This window comes from Ahaetulla prasina, chromosome 1, assembly GCF_028640845.1.
Source record: "Ahaetulla prasina isolate Xishuangbanna chromosome 1, ASM2864084v1, whole genome shotgun sequence".
Taxonomy (NCBI): Eukaryota; Metazoa; Chordata; class Lepidosauria; order Squamata; family Colubridae; genus Ahaetulla; species Ahaetulla prasina.
In genome coordinates this window covers 588,271-606,974 of record NC_080539.1, presented here as the reverse complement: position 1 = coordinate 606,974, position 18,704 = coordinate 588,271, and the positions used below count along the sequence as shown (strand labels likewise).

The following is an 18,704-nucleotide window of genomic DNA, read 5'->3' as shown; positions in this document are numbered from 1 at the left end:
CCGTGGGCCCTCTTGCCCCGCCATACCACGGCCCGGGGGAGAGGAGGGCCCCGTTTCCACAGGCAGCCCTGGAGGAGGGCCACAGGCAGAGAGCAGGGCCCAGGGATGGCCCCAAGCTTCCAATGGTTTGTTGGGCTCGGCCAACTAGAGTCCTGCTGGCCGCAGGGTGCCACGCAGCAGGAGAGACACAGGCTGTGTCCCCCACCCCTCGGTTGGGCATTGCCGCTTATCTGCAGCCTCTTCCGTTGTGCCCTGCTCACCACGAAAATGCCGAGGGAGGCCCTAAAAAGTTCTGAGGAGGAGATATTTTGTAGGGGGAAGGAAAATGTGGAAGGTGAATTGCAGCTGCTCCAGGTTGTCAAAACGGAAAGGGATTGTGTACATCCAGGTGTGAAAGGATCCGTGTCAGGATGCCCTTTTCTAATCTCACAGGCTGAGCATTCACAGGTTGGTGCCAGGGTACCTCTGGGGCTCTCGGGAGAAAATCTGGGCACGTGGCAAGTGCAGCATTTTATTTCCTTCACGGGGGCCGGATTGATGGCCCCAGCGAGGCTCCTGCCTGACCTTGGCCCCGAGGGATGGTTTGAGGGGCGGCCTGGCCTTCTGACTGCTGGTCATTCACATTGGCAATTGAGCCGAGATCTGGGGGGGGCGGGGGGGCTCTCTCCTGGCAAAGAGCTCGGGTGGGAAAACCAAGGCTAGGTCAATGGTGCGCCTGTCGCCCTGAGCGCCACTGTGTCGCCGAGTGTCCATCTCCTGGCCCCTGGCCCCACAGTGGGGCGAAGGCCATCCGGCCCCACCTTCGTCCAGCTGAGGGAGGGGGGCACCCGCTGCTTCTCCACTCCTCCTTTCAGCCCCACGTTGGGCTTCGCCTTCTCCTCCTCATCTATCTTTTTCCGTCTTTCTCTTCGGAGGGAGCAGTTTTTAATCATGTTTTAGTTAGTTCCAGCCTTTCCCCTCAATGGATCCCATTGGAAAAAGCCTTTGAAAGGAAACAGTTATACACTTCCCTTCCTTTGAAACTCTGCTGGCACCTTTTCCAGCGCAGTAAACCATACAACATGGGCTTTGAGAGTTTCCAAACACAGACAGGCTGGCGTTAAATTTGGGGAAAATATTTTACTCGGCCGGCCCTGCGTTGCTCGGAGGGGGAGAGAGGCTCAGCGCTGCTGGTCAGAGCCGAAACTGAAACCCAGCTTGAAATGGCTTCCTGGAGCTAACCGTCAGCTGTGGCCCTTCCCAGATCCTCTGGCTCCTGCCCATGTGCAAAGTGGAATGCTGCCCTGGCCCCTCAATGGCCTCCTTGGGACCCCTGAGCTGCCCGTGGCAGCCCCAGGAACGCCTCCTTTGCTCCTGGGGGCTCTTGGCTATTGGTGGCAAAGGGAGGGGGGGTCCGGCCATCCTGAATTCTTGACCAGACATAGTCTAAAGCAGGGGTCACCAACCTTTCAGACCTCAGGGACCACTAAATTCATAATTTTAAATCCTGAGGACCACTAATACGATTTTTTAAAAAAGATAAATAGCATGTAGTGCAATATAAAAAATGCAAATAATTTTTCTGCGGACCACCAAAATTTTCTCGTGGACCACCGGTTGGTGACCACTGGTCTAAAGGCTGCTTTCTTTTCCAAAGGAGGTAGAGAGCCCTGCTTGAGGCGGTGGCTGTCTTGCTTCACTTGAGTTCGGCTGGTCCGGAAAGGTCCTTTCCAGCCCCCAGGACCCTAACCCTTTCCCCAAGAACTAGCCCCCTCCCCATAGTCAGGAGAGCGTAGGACAGGCACCTGGAGCACGGGTGCCCCTCATCTGGCAGAGGCCGAGTGCTCCCACCTCCTGCCTTTTCCCTAGCACTGCAAGTGGGCGTAAAAGACCCCCAGACGACCAGGAGGAGACCTTGGCACTTTCTTATCTGCGGTGCCCAGGAGCCCTCACTGCTGCGTGGATTGAATTTTCTGTAGAGAGCCTCCCGTCTCCCTTTGGTGAACCTGGGGAGATTGAAAAGATTGAAACCAAAAGTGAAATACATTATAAAACCGATATTCAAAACAGCCACTCTGAATGACTCTCCACCAGCGTGCGAAGGCCGTGGCTGCTGCCAGAGAATGGCTTTTGTGGTTTCTCTGAAGTGTCGACCAACCTCTGGGCTCTGGGCTCTGGGCTGGGTGGGGGAGGGAGGGAGGGAGGGAGGGGTGCAGAAAGCGAGGCCAGGCCCTGGCTCTCCTCTCAGGTGGACTCACTATATGAAAGCAATCGGAGTGCATACAAATATTAAATTCAAGAATGATACAGGGAATCGTAGAAATGAGAGATCCTCGGTGCCCTCTGATCATCACTGATAATGTTCCCTAGTTGGGTCATGAAACGTCTGCAAGAAAACCACCAAGCTCAGAGAGCACCAAGGACCCACAGTCCTCCTCCTCCTCTTCTCTGCAAACCACTCCCTTCTAGCACTGATCATGTTTTCTAGTTGGGTCATGAAATGTCTGCAAGAAAACCACCAACTTGCTGGTAGGAGAGTTGGGAAGGCAGGAAAGTGACGGGGGCCATACATGACAACTCATGGATATCCCACCCAGCCTCCCCCAGGTGCGAAATGCCACAGGGGTTTTGGCCCACTTGGGCTAGGGCATTTTAAGGAAGGGGATGTGCGGGGTGGGAGGAGGGAGGGAGGAGGAGGGTGCAGAAAGCGAGGCCAGGCCCTGGCTCTCCTCTCAGGTGGACTCACTATATGAAAGCAATCGGAGTGCATACAAATATTAAATTCAAGAATGATACAGGGAATCGTAGAAATGAGAGATCCTCGGTGCCCTCTGATCATCACTGATAATGTTCCCTAGTTGGGTCATGAAACGTCTGCAAGAAAACCACCAAGCTCAGAGAGCACCAAGGACCCACAGTCCTCCTCCTCCTCTTCTCTGCAAACCACTCCCTTCTAGCACTGATCATGTTTTCTAGTTGGGTCATGAAATGTCTGCAAGAAAACCACCAACTTGCTGGTAGGAGAGTTGGGAAGGCAGGAAAGTGACGGGGGCCATACATGACAACTCATGGATATCCCACCCAGCCTCCCCCAGGTGCGAAATGCCACAGGGGTTTTGGCCCACTTGGGCTAGGGCATTTTAAGGAAGGGGATGTGCGGGGTGGGAGGAGAGGGGGGGCTTCCCAGCTGCATCCCAAGCCCACAACCAGCTGAAATACGGCTCTGGCAGACGGGGTCTCAGAAAGCTTCGGGGGGCTGCAAATGGCGCACACAGGTTGCACCCCCTCCTCCCTGCGGGACCCCACCCTTCTTAAGATGCTGATGCTGTCTTGGGGGCTTTGATCCATTTGCTGATTTTTTAAGTGTTTATCTTACAAACAAGTCAATTTTCTCTCCTCCTGGAGTGCCCCTTTATTATTTACCCATTGTTAATACTCGACCTACGACCACAATTGAGCTCAAAATTTCTATTGCTAAGTGAGACATTTGTTAAATAAGTTTTGCCTCATTTTGCTGAGTGTGAATCACTGCAGTTGTTAAGTTAGAATCATGGTTGTTAAGTAAATCTGGCTTCCCCATTGACTTTGCTTGTCAGATGGCCACAAAAAGGATCACGTGCTCCCAGGACACAGTGACTGTCATAAACATGAGCCAGGTTGCCAAGCCTCTGAATTTTGGTCAGGTGACCATGGGAATTCTGCGAGGGTTCTATGTGTGAGAAAATGGCCATGTGCCGTTCTAGCTTTGGTCACTAAGTTGAGGGCTACTGGGTAAGGGCCAGCTTTGGAAAAAAAAACAAAAAGAGCCTGGGGCCCGGATCTGGCCATTCAAGACAGCTTGGATTTGGTCAGCTGGCTGCCCTTAGGTGGCACAAGGCCCCTTGGTATCCAGGGTGATCGCTGCTCGGCCCGGCCCGATGCGTCCTTCTGCCCATCGCATGCGGAAATGGCTTCTCAGCATGCCTCCAGGAGCCTTTTCAGGAAATTTCTGGGAATAACATGTTCTAAAAATGGGAGCCTCATTCTACAGAGACTTCCGGGAAAAGGCTGCGCTGCTTCCGTTGCCAGGGCAGAGCGTGCCCTCCGCACCAGAGGCCAGCGTGTACGTGTGTGCGGGCAGGTCGGAGGGCTGCTGATGCTTGGCAGGCCAAGGAAGAGGAAGCCATAGGGGAGAGGGGGGGATGTGCGGGCCCCGGGGAAGGCTGGGGGGAGGGAGTGGACGAGATCCTGGCCAGGCACTCTAAGGGTGCAGCAGCTCCTCCTGGGCACGGCCGGGAGAAGGTGGGTTTTCAGACTGTCTCCTGCAGACCCATTTCATGATGCCAGGAGAGGTTCCTCAACTCTGCAGCTGCTTCCTGGTGATGTCAGAGCAGAATTCAGGCCCTGAGCTGAGAGTTGTGCTTGGGGGGGGGGGTGTATGTGGAAGAAACAGATGAAGTGTTGACTGCCTGATGGCTTCCATGGGGAGCTCCCTGCTCCTCCATGCCCCTTCCCCAGTTTTGGCAGCCTGCGCCTCTGCCGCACACACACACCCCACGCTCCCCAAATCAGACAGGGAGGGAGGCCCTGCCAGAATGAGAGCCAGCTGGGCTGATGGGGGGGGCAGGGTAGGGGGCTTCTTGGGGGCACGGTCAGGCCGGCCCCTGGCATCGGGGCTGGTCTCCTGCACAGGGCTTGGGTTGGGAGGGGGGAGACTCTCCCTTTGAAGAGCACACACACCCCCCAGCATCGGGCCAGTGCTCCCATTCGGAAGGAGGCCAACTGCAGGCTGGTTGCCTTAGGCACTGAGGGATGCCATGGGTCTAGAGGCAACGGGGTCACACGCACCCCAAGTCCTTGCTCTTCCCACTGCCTCCCATCTGCCCTCTGTTGCTGGAAAAGGTGCAAAGAAGAGCAACTAAGATGATTAAAGATACGAAGAACGGCTGCAGGAACTGAGCTTGGCCAGTCTAGAGAAAAGGAGGACTACGGGGGGGGGGCATGATAGCAGCCTTCCAGTATATGAGGGGTGCCCCAAAGAGGGGAGTCAGCCTGTTCTCCAAAGCACAAGAAAGCAATGCTCCAACATGGGAGGATTTTAAGAAAAAAGCCCTGCCTGAAATGGTACAGGGTCTCCTGCTTGAAGCAGGGGGTAGGACTAGAAGACCTCTGGGGTCCCTTCCAGCTCTGTTCTGATTGATTGGGTCTTCTTGTGCTGCTTGCCTGAGATTGTGTTTCGGGTCCCTCTGTTATTCAGAACAGGGATGGGCTGTCTGGTGGAAGCTGAGCAGCATCCGCTGGTGCTGAGCCTGCAGAAGATGCTCCCGGCTGGGACCCTTCCTCCCACTCCCACCCTTCCTCCTCCAGCCCCCTCCTCTGCTCCTGCCCACTTCCTGTAGAAGGCAAAGCCCAGCCTAGGGAAGGGGCAGCCTCGGGCAGGCGTGCGGGCTGAGACTGACCAGGCAACCACGGGGGGGGGGGGGCGGCATCTGAGAGGCTGCGCTTAGGGAAGGGACGGTCAGGCACACTACTCCCCAGCCTCGCCTTGCAGGTCCAGGGATGTGTGACCAGCAGACTCTCCAAGATCAGACGCCCCTTCCCTGCCCTGCAGGTAGAGGATGCTGGGCCTGGCCTCCCTTGGGCTGATCCTGCGGGCTCGGGCCTTGCCAAATGGCTCCAAGGTGGGCATCGTCTTTGCTCCAGGCTGCCTGCAGAGAGGGCATCAGAGGGAAGGGTGGATTTTCTCTCTTCTCCTCCTTGCCGGACCCCCAGGCCAGCCGGGGTGGGGGAGTGGTCCAGGCTGGCACCCCCTCTGCCCCTTTCTCCTCCCTGGCCGAGAGGTGCCTCCAGCGCCCACTGCTGGGCAGGGTCTAAAGCGCTCCTCCCTCTTCCCGGAGCTGATGGGCTTCGGGGCTCCTTGACAGTTACAATAACAAGGCCGGCCTTGCTCTGTTTCCCAGCAGGCGGATGGCTCCGCTGAAAGATGTATAGCGCTAATTAGAAACGCATAACATCCGGCCACATGGCGGCCTTCTTCTCCTGGCCGATCCGTTTCCTGAGACCCGACAACTTTGACGACAGTTGGTTTATGTTTTCCACGAATATTTTGTTCTCTGGGAAACCAGAAGCCTCTCGGCAGCACAGGGCGGCCCAGGTAGCCTGACAGAGCCGAGGCCGGCACCCGGCCTGGACGATGGGCTGGCCGGAAGTCCCAGGCCCTGGCTTGGAAACGGCTGCTGCTCGTGCTGGAGGCCAGAAGGAAGGGCCCCCCCAGTTGCTTTGGCCCCATGACAAGCCCTTGCCTGGGCGGGCAGCATTGGGAGCCTGGCAGGGGCCAGCCACTGGTCCCAAGTCATCCTTCCCCTTCTGGGTCATCGTCTGGCCACTGTGTTGACCATGAAAGCAGCTTCCAGTCTTTCTGAGGCAGGAGGTTCCCCCAGACGGCAGAGTCAGCGGAAGAAGATTTTAGGAGAAAAAGAAGAGCCAACAGCCACCCTATTGGAGGTCCCTGGTGTATCCCCCAAAGCGCCTGGGAGTAGTTTGCGGGTGGGGGGGATCCAGCCTAACCCCCGGGAACATGGGCCTCCCCTCAACACCAAACGCTGCAAGAAATGGGGCTCTTTTGACTTCGGGAGGTGGGGGCTCCAGGGAGGGAACCCTCCTGAATTGGTGGGTTTTGGAAATCAGATCCAAGCAAGAATAATGGCTTTGAGGGCTAAGAAATAACCTGTGGGTGAAAGGCCCCCCATTCCCTGCCTCTGACAGTTTGGCCAGGGAGGGGAGCCCCTGGGATGGCAACAGGGGCTTGTCCGGTGGGGGAGCCAGGGGCCTGGAGCTGGGTCTGAGGGTCAGGTTAGAGGCACCGCCAAACCGGGAGTCCTCGACTGACAACGGAAGGAATGGCTAATGGCCATTTTTAGCATGATTGGGGCAGCCTCCCCAGGGTCACGTGATTTGCCTTCTGATGCTTGGCAACTGACCCATATTTATGATGGTCGCAGCGTCCCGGGGTCACGTGGTCCCCTTTTGCAACCTTTTGATCAGCAAAATTAGCAGGGAAACTGGATTCACTTAACAACCGTGTTACTAACATGACAACTGCAGGGATTCACTTAACAACTGTAGTAAAAATAGGTCGTAAAGCGGGGCAAAACTTAATTAACGACTGTCTCGTTTAGCAACGGAGATTTTGGTTCATCAGTGATGATAAATTGAACACTATCTGTCTTTCCTTTGATTCGAGGTATATTAATGTCATAATATGTGAAGTTGATGTCCTGCTGGTGATTTTAGCCCCTTCTTCAGTTTCCGGGCACTGCCCCTAGATTGCAGCTTGACCGCCTTAGTCGGAGGCGCCACACTCGGACCTCAAGTCTCACTGCTCTGCCATTGGGGGGGAGGCCCTTGGGAGGCCTGGAGGCTGAGGGAAACGCTGCCAGCCCTTAGCCTGCAAATGCCCGCTGTACAGATTGGCCTGAGCCTTTCAGTGGGTCTTGCGGCTGAGGAGGGGTACTCAAAGTCTTTTGATTCCCACGGACCCCCTGGGTGCAGAGCTGGAGAGTCGGGGGGGAGGGGTGCCAAGGACCAGGAGACATGGCTGCCCTTCAATTCCTGCCCCGGTTTTTCATACGTTTTTGCCTCCAGCCCCCTAATCATCTGGAGGGGGATCCTGGGATGGTCCTTGAATCCCAGCTATTCTTGCACCTTTACCCACTGACGGCTAGAGGCCCAGGCCTAGATTACATCTTGTCTAGACTGCCGCAACCTGCTCCGTACGGGGCTCCCCTTGGAAATTGCACCTGGTGTAAAACGGGAGGCAGGCTGCCAGCCTGGGTGAAGCCCGGCCAGGATCGTGTCTTAGTTGCATTGGAACATCTGTCCCGGTTGCTGGTTGTCTGCTGAGCTCCTCCTCAGGAGTTGTCAACATGTTTCAGCCCCAAAAACCTGAGTGTCTGAATGCCGGGTCTTGCAAGTTCGCCGGGTGGTTGATACCAGCAGCAGCGAGGCAGTTTTAAGGAAGGTCCTTCCACCTCCTCCTTCAGAGATCAGCTGTGGCCCCCGTCCTCTCTGCCTTGGGGCCCCTCTCTCGCCTGGCGCTTAACTGAAGGGGCTTCCCTTTTAGTTTCCTGCATTCAGACAATGGTAACTGTCTTGACTTAGTGGTGCTTTTTCCAAAAGGCAGCTGGACTTTTTGGTTTGTTTTCCTTGAAAACATTTCGCTTCTCATCCAAAAAGCTTCTTCGGTTCTTCCAAAACTTCTTGGATGAGAAGTAAAATGTTTTCGGGGGGGAAAAAACCCTAAGAAAATCCAGTTGCCTTCTGGAAAAGCACATTGGGGCCAAGCTTGGCCCGGATGGTTGGGACTCTCCATAGACATGTAACCACCTTGAGTATTTGTTTGAGTCAATAAGTAACATTAGCCAGGTAAGAATCAATCTTTGTAATAAAAACTTGCTCACGGCTGACTGAGGGCCGTGTTTTGGGGGGCGCTTCACCCTCAGCTGCTTCACAGACACTGTTGGCTGCAGGACTCCCAACCACCAGAACCACCTCGCCTGCCTGCCTCCCTGGCCCATTGATTTGGGGTCAAACCACTCCTGACCTACGCTTTCCAGTTTTGCCAGCCTGCATAAAAACAAAAGCCACTTTTAATGCAATTGACAGGGATGATTTATAAACATAATTCCTTGCCAAGGGTCCAAGAGATTAGGACGGGCATCCTGCCAGTCCCACAGGAGGTCTCACCTTAGCACCCCAGGAGGGATTTGGGCGGAGAAGGATTGGGGCACAGGGCAGGGCCTTGTGGGGGTGGCTCCCTGGGCAGCTGTGGGCTGACAGCCTCTATGGGGTGAACATGCCAGTGGGTGAGCAGGTTCAGGCCCAGTGGGATGGGCAGCGCCCCCCGGCTTGGCCCCCTGCCGCCTCCCTCCCTGCAGCCTCTTGCTTGTCTCCTAGAGTGCCTGTCGGAAGACTGCCGCTCTGTGATCCAGGAGCAGGCCTGCGCCCTGGGCCTCGCCATGTTTGCCATCCTGGTCAAGCGCTGCACCCACCTGCTGCAAGACGTCTCCCGAGGTAAGGCGAAGGGGCACCCTGGCATCCCTGCAGGAGATGCTGCCCTGGGCTCCTTCAACCCACGGGCTGGGATCTGATACTTTTCTTCTGGGGGGCCTGCAGTTGCCCAGACGTTTTCACCCCGTCTCACTGCTATGCCCACAGCCCTGGGCAAGGGTGAGATGCCCCTCAGCCCCATCCAGACCTGGTGTCCAGCGGGGGAATGCAAGGAGCAGCCTTAGGGAGGAAGCCACCCCAGCGGACGCACCCAGGCCAGCCTCAAAGTCTTTTGACTTGCGTTGTGTTTGGGGGGGGCAGATCCCTCTGGATTTCAGGGCTCCTTCCGCCTCCCCTTGGGTGGGCACCCATCCCCAGGAACCTCACCAGGCTCCTGGGGCAGAGGGACCTTCCCCCTTGCATGGGGCCGAAATTGAGGTGGAGGAGCTGAGGGGGAAGCCTATGGATACAATATGGCAGCCTCTAAACCCCGGGCAGGCTTTGCCACCTTCGTCTAACTTGCCCTGCTCAACTTCCACCCGAATATGGTGCCTGGGCCGAGATCTTCAGCCGGAGCCTCGGTTCCCCCCACAGCCTGCAGAGGTGAGACCTGCTCGTGGTCTCCTGTTTGTCAAAAAACAGACCGGGTTTCAAATGTCACCACAGCACGTACAGACCACAATTGGTGGACCCTGTGATAAAAATAGCCCCAAGCTCCTCTGCCGGCTTGGTTTGATGCAGGTCGAAAGCGGTTTCCATTGAGTCTCCGGAGAGAGTAGAAAGAGCCTGCGAGGAAGTGGCCCCCAGCCCATGTTCCCCAGCCGGGATGGGCGGCTCTCACAGGAGTGGTTCCCCCAGGTTCCCTGCAGACAGACAGCCCCAGCATGCCCAGGGGCCCTCTGGGCAGAGAGGCCTCACCCCGCAATCCCCCCCCCCCATCTTTCTGGGCCTGGCACCTGCAAGGCTGGGGAGGGAGGGGTTTCCTCCTTTTGGGGGGAGGGCTTGGTTTGTGCTTCTGCTGCCTTGAACTTCTCTCCAGCCCTGGACCTCTGGGTGGGGGAGCCCGGGGCCCTTGGCATCCTCTCCACCTCACCCCACACGTGGTTCACTCCTCAGTCAGCTGCCTGGCCTGCTCAGTGCTCTGAATTGCAAAGTTCTCTCTCTCTCTCTCTCTCCATCTCTCTCTCTCTCTCTCTCTCACACACACACACACACACACAAATATTAAGGTAATCCAGATGGTTTGCTTGCTTACATAGGTGCATTTATTTCTTTGGCTGCCCCAACCTGTATGAGTCTGGGCAGAATATAACATAAAACCTGTAAAAAATAAAGAACACAGGTAGTCCTCAACTTAGAGCAGTTCATTTAGCAACCATTTGAAATTACGCCTACACTGAAAAAAGCGACATCTGGCCTTTTTTCAAGCTTCCAAACGCTGCAGGGTCCCCTGGTGAACCTCAAAAACCCAGAGGACGCTTGGCGGCTGGGCTGGCCCATCATTGCGACAGTCTCTCCGTCCTTTTTGCAGCCTTCTGACAGGCAGAATCCATAAGGAAGCCCGGTTCACTTAACAACCATGGCAAGCAAGGTTGTAAAAAGCGGGCAAAGCTCACTCCACAACTGTCTTCCTTAGCAACAGAGATTTTGGGTTCAAGACTGGTCATAAGTCCAGTCACCCCAAAAGAAACCCTACAGAAATCAGTGAAAGAACCGAGACACCCCCCCCTCCCTTTTGACCCAGGCAGATTTAAGGGCTCACTTATGGTTGAGAGGAGAATAGCCTTGAATTGGGGGGGGGGGCACTTCCTATTTCCATTGTGTTGTGCGAGGGCAGCAATGGGGAGCCACTGCGCTGGGGTTCCCTGTGTGCTGCCTTGGCAAGCCGGGGGGGGGGGCACTCTCTGACCTGTCCCCCTCCTTTCCGGCAGCGGCTCAAGGCCAGGGGGACCCTGAGGATGATGACATCAAGGTCTCCGCTTTCCCGCCGGACCTGAAGGAGCTCCTTCCCAGCATCAAGGTCTGGTCAGACTGGATGCTCGGACACCCGGACACCTGGAACCCCCCGCCCAGCGCCCTGGAACTGCCCCCGCCGTACGTTTGATGCTTCTTGGGGGGCTGGGGGGGGAAGGGTCTGTCCAGAAGGAAGGGACTCTTCTTCCTCATTTTCACAAACACACCCTGTCTCTTTGGACCAGCTAGGGGATTCTTGGCGCTGCCCACCCCCCAGATGGCGGAGGAAGGCTGGGCTGGCTCGCCCTGAGAGAGGCCCCCTCCTCCCTTCTTGCCTTTGGGGCAGAAGGCCCCCTCCCCGGTTCCTCCTGGGCTCCCCTCAGGGAAGGCTAGCCGGGCTCCAGCGAGGAAGGGCATTTCTCCTTCCCCTTTTGCTCACTGCCACTTTTTTCCATTTTTCCCCCCGTTTTGGCCAAGGAAATTAAACTCTCACACAGGAAGTGCCGGGCCCCCTTTTGGGGAGGGGGATGGGTCTGTTTTCTGTTTGCTGGCTGGCTGGGAAGGAGGCAGGGAGGGAAGGGGGCTGCTGCTCTCCCCTGACAGCCGCCTTCTCTGGGCTTTCCTGGGCAGCCGCGCAGGCCCAGAGCGGGCAGAGGAGGGGTGCCAGGTGTGGCAGCGCCATGCCTTCCTGCTCCTCTCTCCATAGATGGGGTGCCAGCACAGCCACCTCCCTCCCAGATCGGAGGGGGGGCTCCTCGGAGCTGCTGAAGGGCCCCGGCTGCTCTCATCACTTCCCCCACTCAGCCTCCCTTACAGGGCCATCATTGATGGGTGGGTGGGTTTCTTTTCTTCCCCCCCCCCCCCCTCGGTTCCAGAGAGGCAGGACCCAGGATCTCCACTGCTCTTCCTCGGCTGACGGGAAGGTCGACGGTGGGGAGGGCTGGGGGTCTCTCGGGCGAGGGGCAGGAACTCCCCCCACCCCACAGCTGGCCCAGCACAGCCCTGGCGCAGGGCGCTTGCCCCGTCCCCCGGCTGGCAGTCGGTTCCCAGGGAGCCAGCACGGCTCCGAGGCCATGAAACTCAGCCCAGCTGCGGCAGTTGGTTTATTGCTTTCAGCTGGTACTTGAACCCGGGTCTCGCGCGCTGGAGCCCTGCCCGGGCTTAATCCCCGGAGCTTTCTCTGCAGCTGTATGACACTCCGCTGACCCTGGATGAGGATAGGAAAAGGGAGGCCGTGCCAAGCCAGCGTCTCTTTTTCATTTGGAGCCTGGCGGGCTGCCCGTGACCAGGGTTACATAATGGGAAACATAGCCGCTGCAGAGCCCTCCTCGCCAGGCTGCCTGGGCCCTCCCCAGGCTGCACATCTCCCTAATTGGCCCTGCCCCCCCCAACCCGGAGATGGCTGCCTTCCGCTCTCCCCACTCTCTGCTGCGCCGGGAGGAAGGCAAGCAGGCAGGCGGTGGCACTGCTGGATGCCAGGTGTGGGGCATGAGGGAAGCAGGCACTTCCCATGGTTACCGCGGAGGGAAGCCTCTCTTTGGGGTGGCGGGTGGGTGAGCCAAATGGCAGCCACTCCCCTGCCCCCCTCCCCATTGCATCCTTGTAGTGAGGGGGGCCTCAAGGTTTCTCTTGGCGCTGGAGACAAGACGAGCTGCCTGTGTTTGCCCAGAGCAGGGAAGATGGCCCTGCCTGTCCAGCTGAGGGGCAGCCAAATCCTGCCCGTTCCGCCTCCGGCAAAGAATCTGGGGTTCTCTGCTCCAGTCCCAGGTGGGTGGCATCGAGGCCTTGCCAGCCGGTGCCCAAAGCCATGCCTGCAAAGGAAGGCTTACTCAGAAGGCCAATGGAGGGGGGGGCTCCTTTGCCAGGCCTGGTCTGCCTATGACAGGGCATGATCCTGCCACCCTCAGGGTGCCAGGAGGCTTCCCAGGTGGGGTTGCTGGCTGGACATGCCTGATGCTTGGCAGGAGCCCCTCCCACCCCCACCCACCCCTTGAGCTGCATTTCCCCCCCCTCCCCTTCTCAGGTGGGGCAGCCTCAGTGCAGGAGACATTTTATGGGTTTTTCTTCAATGGATGAGAGAAAAACTGGGTGTCCAGCAGCAGGCAGGACACTCAAGACCAAGTGGAAAATGAGGGGTCCATAGCCCCCCATCCCCCACTTCTCGGCCTGTGGTGCCCAGGGAGGAGGCAGCCTGCAGGCTCCTGTGCTCGGCTGGGTCTCTTCAGCGGCCCAGTCATGGCCATAGGGGGCACGGGGGGGGGGGGAGGAGGAGGGGAGGAGTGCCCCACCCAGACAGAGGGGTATGTGGGAAGTTCACTCTCCATTGAACCCTGGTGGTTTTGAGCCAAGCGTCCCTCTTCCTCCCCTTCTGCCTCCCCTCCCCCCCTCCCCTCTCCTCCCCGCCTCTTGGCCCCGTTGGCAGCTTGGCCAGGGGTCCCAACCCGGCCCTGGCTTGGGTGTGCAGATGGAGGGTTGGGGTTTGATTTATGGCCACTGACCCAGCCCCTCTCCCAGGGCCCTCGGGAAGTGTGCAAGATGTTTCGTTTCAGCCCAGTTCTTCCCCCCCCCCACCACACACACACACACCCCACACACACACACCCTCCCGCACGTTTATTCCATCAAATAAATGAGTGCAGATTCTCCACCTGGAGCAGCTTTTGGGGAGGGGGGGGGCGGCTGGCTGGAAGCCTGTCCCAGAGAAGGTTAACTCAAAGTCAGCCCCCCCCTTCCTGCCCCCTCCGCCTGCTGGTGGAAAGGCCCCCTCTTCAGTCCCCATCCCACCCTTTCAGTGGGGCTGCTGGTGGATTCCTCCCCCACCCCACCCCTCTGTTGCCCTGCCTTTCTTTAGCCCTGCACCAGCTACCCCCGCCTCCTCCCCTCCTGGCAATGGGGCAGCCCCAAGGTCAGCAACCTGCAAATATTCACAGCCACTTCTGAGGTTGTCTCAGTCTGCCAGCCACACCTCCACCCCCTTTTCTCACAGCCAGGGCTTTGCCAGAGGAGAAGCTGCAGGTGGAGGGTGCCCCAAGGGCTCCGTTGCAGCGCTGGAGGGGGGCGGAGAAGGGGTTCACTCCCCTGCCCCAGGTACCCCAGCACACACACACACACACCCATGCTGGTGTTTGGGCTGCATTCCTTGTGCATCGGTGGGTTCTCCCTCCCTTCCTCTGGGCCTGCCTGGGATCGAAGCTTCCATCGCTGCCTTCGAATGCTGCCCCCCGCCCGCCCAAGGATGGGACGTGCCTTCTCCAGCTGTCCAGAGTGACTCAGAGGCTGCCCTTCGGCCTTTGCTGGGCTGGAAACCTCTCCGAATATTTTAGCCTTGCGATAAGTCTGCAGAATTGTCTGCCTCTGCCTCTCTCTCTCTCTCTCTCTCTCTCTCTCTCTCTCTCTCTGGCGATGAGGACTAGAAAGTTACCACTGGTGTTTGGGCTGAGCAGGCTCTTGACAGACAGGGGGCAGCACTGGGAGGGGTGGGGTGGGGCTTTGCTCCTGGCTGCAGCAGGTGGGGAGGGGCCCGGGGCCACAGCAACTGAGAGCCCCCTCTTTCTTCTCCCCCTCCCTCCCCCCCCCCGCAGGGCCTGGGTGGACGTGTGGGAGACCCTGGCCGGCTTCTGCAACATCCTGACTACGGTGAACCAGTCGGAGGTGCCCCTCTACAAGGACCCTGACGAGGAGGACCTGGCCCAGCTGGGCCTGGAGGAGGACCGGCTGCTCTCGGGCTTCGTCCCGCTGCTGGTCGCCCCCCAGGAGCCCTGCTACGTGGAGAAGTCCTCGGACAAGGTCAGGCTGGGGGCAGCGGGCCCTCCTCCTTCCTCTGGGCCTGCCTGGGATCGAAGCTTCCATCGCTGCCTTCGAATGCTGCCCCCCACCCGCCCAAGGATGGGACGTGCCTTCTCCAGCTGTCCAGAGTGACTCAGAGGCTGCCCTTCGGCCTTTGCTGGGCTGGAAACCTCTCCGAATATTTTAGCCTTGCGATAAGTCTGCAGAATTGTCTGCTTCTGCCTCTCTCTCTCTCTCTCTCTCTCTCTCTCTCTCTCTCTCTCTCTCTCTCTGGCGATGAGGACTAGAAAGTTACCACTGGTGTTTGGGCTGAGCAGGCTCTTGACAAACAGGGGGCAGCACTGGGAGGGGTGGGGTGGGGCCTTGCTCCTGGCTGCAGCAGGTGGGGAGGAGCCCAGGGCCACAGCAACTGAGAGCCCCCTCTTTCTTCTCCCCCTCTCCCCCCCCCCGCAGGGCCTGGGTGGACGTGTGGGAGAGCCTGGCCGGCTTCTGCAACATCCTGACTACGGTGAACCAGTCGGAGGTGCCCCTCTACAAGGACCCTGACGAGGAGGACCTGGCCCAGCTGGGCCTGGAGGAGGACCGGCTGCTCTCGGGCTTCGTCCCGCTGCTGGTCGCCCCCCAGGAGCCCTGCTACGTGGAGAAGTCCTCGGACAAGGTCAGGCTGGGGGCAGCGGGCCCCTCCCCTCCCTTCTTGGGAAGCATTTCTGTGCACACGGAACACGATTAAGTCATGGAGAGGAGGCTGTTCAGGGAAAATATCGACCTTTTAGCCGCTGACATCCAGCTCTGTGTCATGAAAACCCCCCTCGACTTCCTTCTGCTGCTGCCGCTGCTGCGTGTGCGAAGGAGGGGGGGCTCGCTGGCATGCCGGCCTCCGGTCATTTCCTCCCTTGTTTAGAGAGCGCAGCTTGCCTTGGCAGCCCTCCCCTTCGCTCCAAATGGCTCCCAGCAGCCCCCTCCCCATCCTCCCACCCCACTCCACCCGGAGGGGGGGGGGCTGCAAGGAGGAGCCCAGCGTGGAGATCCTGGGGGTGGGGGGGCTGCTTCCTCTGCACCCCACTGGGCTGCAAGGAGGAGGCTGCTGTCCCACCACTTCCTGGCCCCCACCCCCTCTTGCCCCCACCCCCGTGCCTCCCAAGTGCCTCTGCCCCAACGGGGCAACTGGAGCCGGGGTTGGGGGTGCAGAGACTGGCAGGTCCCTTGGAATTCTGACCGGCAATGGAGAGAGCACCTTTCCAAACTCGGACCCTGGGCTGGGCAAGGGAGCACAGCACCTGTGGAATTCCCGCTGGGTCAGCACAAAGGGAAGGTGGGGGGGGTGCTTGGAGCAGAGAGGAGGTGGAGTGAAGCAATCAATCTCGGGTTCCCCCCCCCCCCGGAAGTCTGGTCCGGGGCTGCTGGAGGGTTTGGGGGGGGGTCTGTGAAGAAGAGCAAAGCGCCTGTCGGCCCACGTAATTGATGTCCGTTGGGGCTGGGGCGCTGCCAGCTTGTCGTGGCTGGGCTCCAGCGTGCTGTAATTTGGGAGCCAGGTGTGAAGCGACGTCTGTTCCCTCTTGTTGCGAGGAGCACCTCGAGAGAAGCCGCCACTGGGGAGGTGGGGAGGGGCCCGGGGCCACAGCAACTGAGAGCCCCCTCTTTCTTCTCCCCCTCTCCCCCCCCCCGCAGGGCCTGGGTGGACGTGTGGGAGACCCTGGCCGGCTTCTGCAACATCCTGACTACGGTGAACCAGTCGGAGGTGCCCCTCTACAAGGACCCTGACGAGGAGGACCTGGCCCAGCTGGGCCTGGAGGAGGACCGGCTGCTCTCGGGCTTCGTCCCGCTGCTGGTCGCCCCCCAGGAGCCCTGCTACGTGGAGAAGTCCTCGGACAAGGTCAGGCTGGGGGCAGCGGGCCCCTCCCCTCCCTTCTTGGGAAGCATTTCTGTGCACACGGAACACGATTAAGTCATGGAGAGGAGGCTGTTCAGGGAAAATATCGACCTTTTAGCCGCTGACATCCAGCTCTGTGTCATGAAAACCCCCCTCGACTTCCTTCTGCTGCTGCCGCTGCTGCGTGTGCGAAGGAGGGGGGGCTCGCTGGCATGCCGGCCTCCGGTCATTTCCTCCCTTGTTTAGAGAGCGCAGCTTGCCTTGGCAGCCCTCCCCTTCGCTCCAAATGGCTCCCAGCAGCCCCCTCCCCATCCTCCCACCCCACTCCACCCGGAGGGGGGGGGCTGCAAGGAGGAGACCAGCGTGGAGATCCTGGGGGTGGGGGGGCTGCTTCCTCTGCACCCCACTGGGCTGCAAGGAGGAGGCTGCTGTCCCACCACTTCCTGGCCCCCACCCCCTCTTGCCCCCACCCCCGTGCCTCCCAAGTGCCTCTGCCCCAACGGGGCAACTGGAGCCGGGGTTGGGGGTGCAGAGACTGGCAGGTCCCTTGGAATTCTGACCGGCAATGGAGAGAGCACCTTTCCAAACTCGGACCCTGGGCTGGGCAAGGGAGCACAGCACCTGTGGAATTCCCGCTGGGTCAGCACAAAGGGAAGGTGGGGGGGGTGCTTGGAGCAGAGAGGAGGTGGAGTGAAGCAATCAATCTCGGGTTCCCCCCCCCCCCGGAAGTCTGGTCCGGGGCTGCTGGAGGGTGGGGGGGGGGGTCTGTGAAGAAGAGCAAAGCCTCTGTCGGCCCACGTAATTGATGTCCGTTGGGGCTGGGGCGCTGCCAGCTTGTCTTGGCTGGGCTCCAGCGTGCTGTAATTTGGGAGCCAGGTGTGAAGCGACGTCTGTTCCGTCTTGTTGCGAGGAGCACCTCGAGAGAGAAGCCGCCACTGGGGAGGTGGGGGGAGGGGGCTGAAGCCTCCAGGAAGGAAGCAGCTGCGCAGGTAGACGGGGAAGGAAGCTGCCCGGCAGCAACGGGGGGGGGGGGGCGCCTCCTGGCTGGGGACGGGAAGCTGCGTCTCTCCTGCACAGGTGTGATGACGGCACGAGGCAGCCTTCCTGCCAGCGGGTGCTGGAGCTGGGCCAGCACCTGCACGAGGAAGGGGGGCAAGCGGGCCCTCGGCAAAAAAGAAGGGGCAGGGCCCCCTTGCTCCAGGGAGAGCCCAGATGCCTGTCTCCCAGGCCAGAGGGGTCTCCGGCAAGCCCGCTTTGGAGGGAGGCTTTTGAGAGAAGGAGCCCCAGGACCAAGGCCCCCCCCTTCTCCCTCCTGGCTTAAGGGCCTGTCCTGGAGGGAAGAGCAGGGGGCTCGGATGCCCTGCAGGTCCAAGAAAGCTTTTGTGGTAGCACCCGCCACTCTGGACGGGCAAGAAGAGGCCCTGGCACAGGGAGAAGGATGGGGCCGTCCCCCAAGAGGAAAGGGCAGCCCATCTCCAGCTTCTGCAGAGACCCCTGGGGTGGGCACTGAGTTTGCACAGGACACCCAGCCTCTCTGCTGCCCCCTTAATCTGGCACTGGGGATCTCCACTCGGGTCCTGAATGCAAGCGGGAAATAGCCTCAGCTAGCGAGACCAAGCTCTGGTTATGGACCCACAAAGTTCTACCCCCCCAACCCCCCCCAACCCCTCCCAGGAGGCTTCAGCTTCTGAGGTCCCCAAAGGATGGATGATCTCAGGCGGGACCTTTCGGTTCTCCTTGCTACGCTTGTCCTTTTTCTCTCGGTAGATGCTTCCCGGCCCCTTTGGATATCAGGGTCCTCCCGTCCTGCCCCCAGAACTCTGGGGAGAGAGAGAGAGAGAGAGAGAGAGAGCAGGGTGCTCTTTTGGTCATTTGCACAGTGCCCGTCTCAGCCAGACGTCAGAAGTGGGAGATCAGTTCATCAAGCCATGCAGCAAAAAAATGTGGCCACCCCCCAAAACAAGGCGATGCCCATCGTGATAGACAGCCGAAGGGCCTCCCCTGGACGCCTCTCGGGGGCAGCCGCTGTGCCCTCTTGAAAGGAGAACATCTGCAGCTCAGGGCTGAAATGGGGGAGGGGCCCTCCGTG

At 59.2% G+C, this 18,704-nt stretch overlaps 1 protein-coding gene across 2 annotated transcripts in view; it reads left to right on the top strand.

Annotated features, from left to right (window-relative positions):
• The window catches only part of SMG6 (SMG6 nonsense mediated mRNA decay factor), a 79,142-nt gene that overhangs the window by 42,608 nt on the left and 17,830 nt on the right, over window positions 1–18,704 (top strand). Inside the window, exons 11-13 of one of the 2 annotated variants that reach the window (XM_058163911.1) lie at window positions 8,914–9,030; window positions 10,938–11,100; window positions 14,541–14,745. In XM_058163911.1, the coding sequence (XP_058019894.1) occupies window positions 8,914–9,030; window positions 10,938–11,100; window positions 14,541–14,745 (485 nt within the window). Of the gene's footprint in view, window positions 1–8,913; window positions 9,031–10,937; window positions 11,101–14,540; window positions 14,746–15,198; window positions 16,193–18,704 lie in introns of those variants that run through there. The other variant, XM_058163909.1, reaches the window with a different exon arrangement.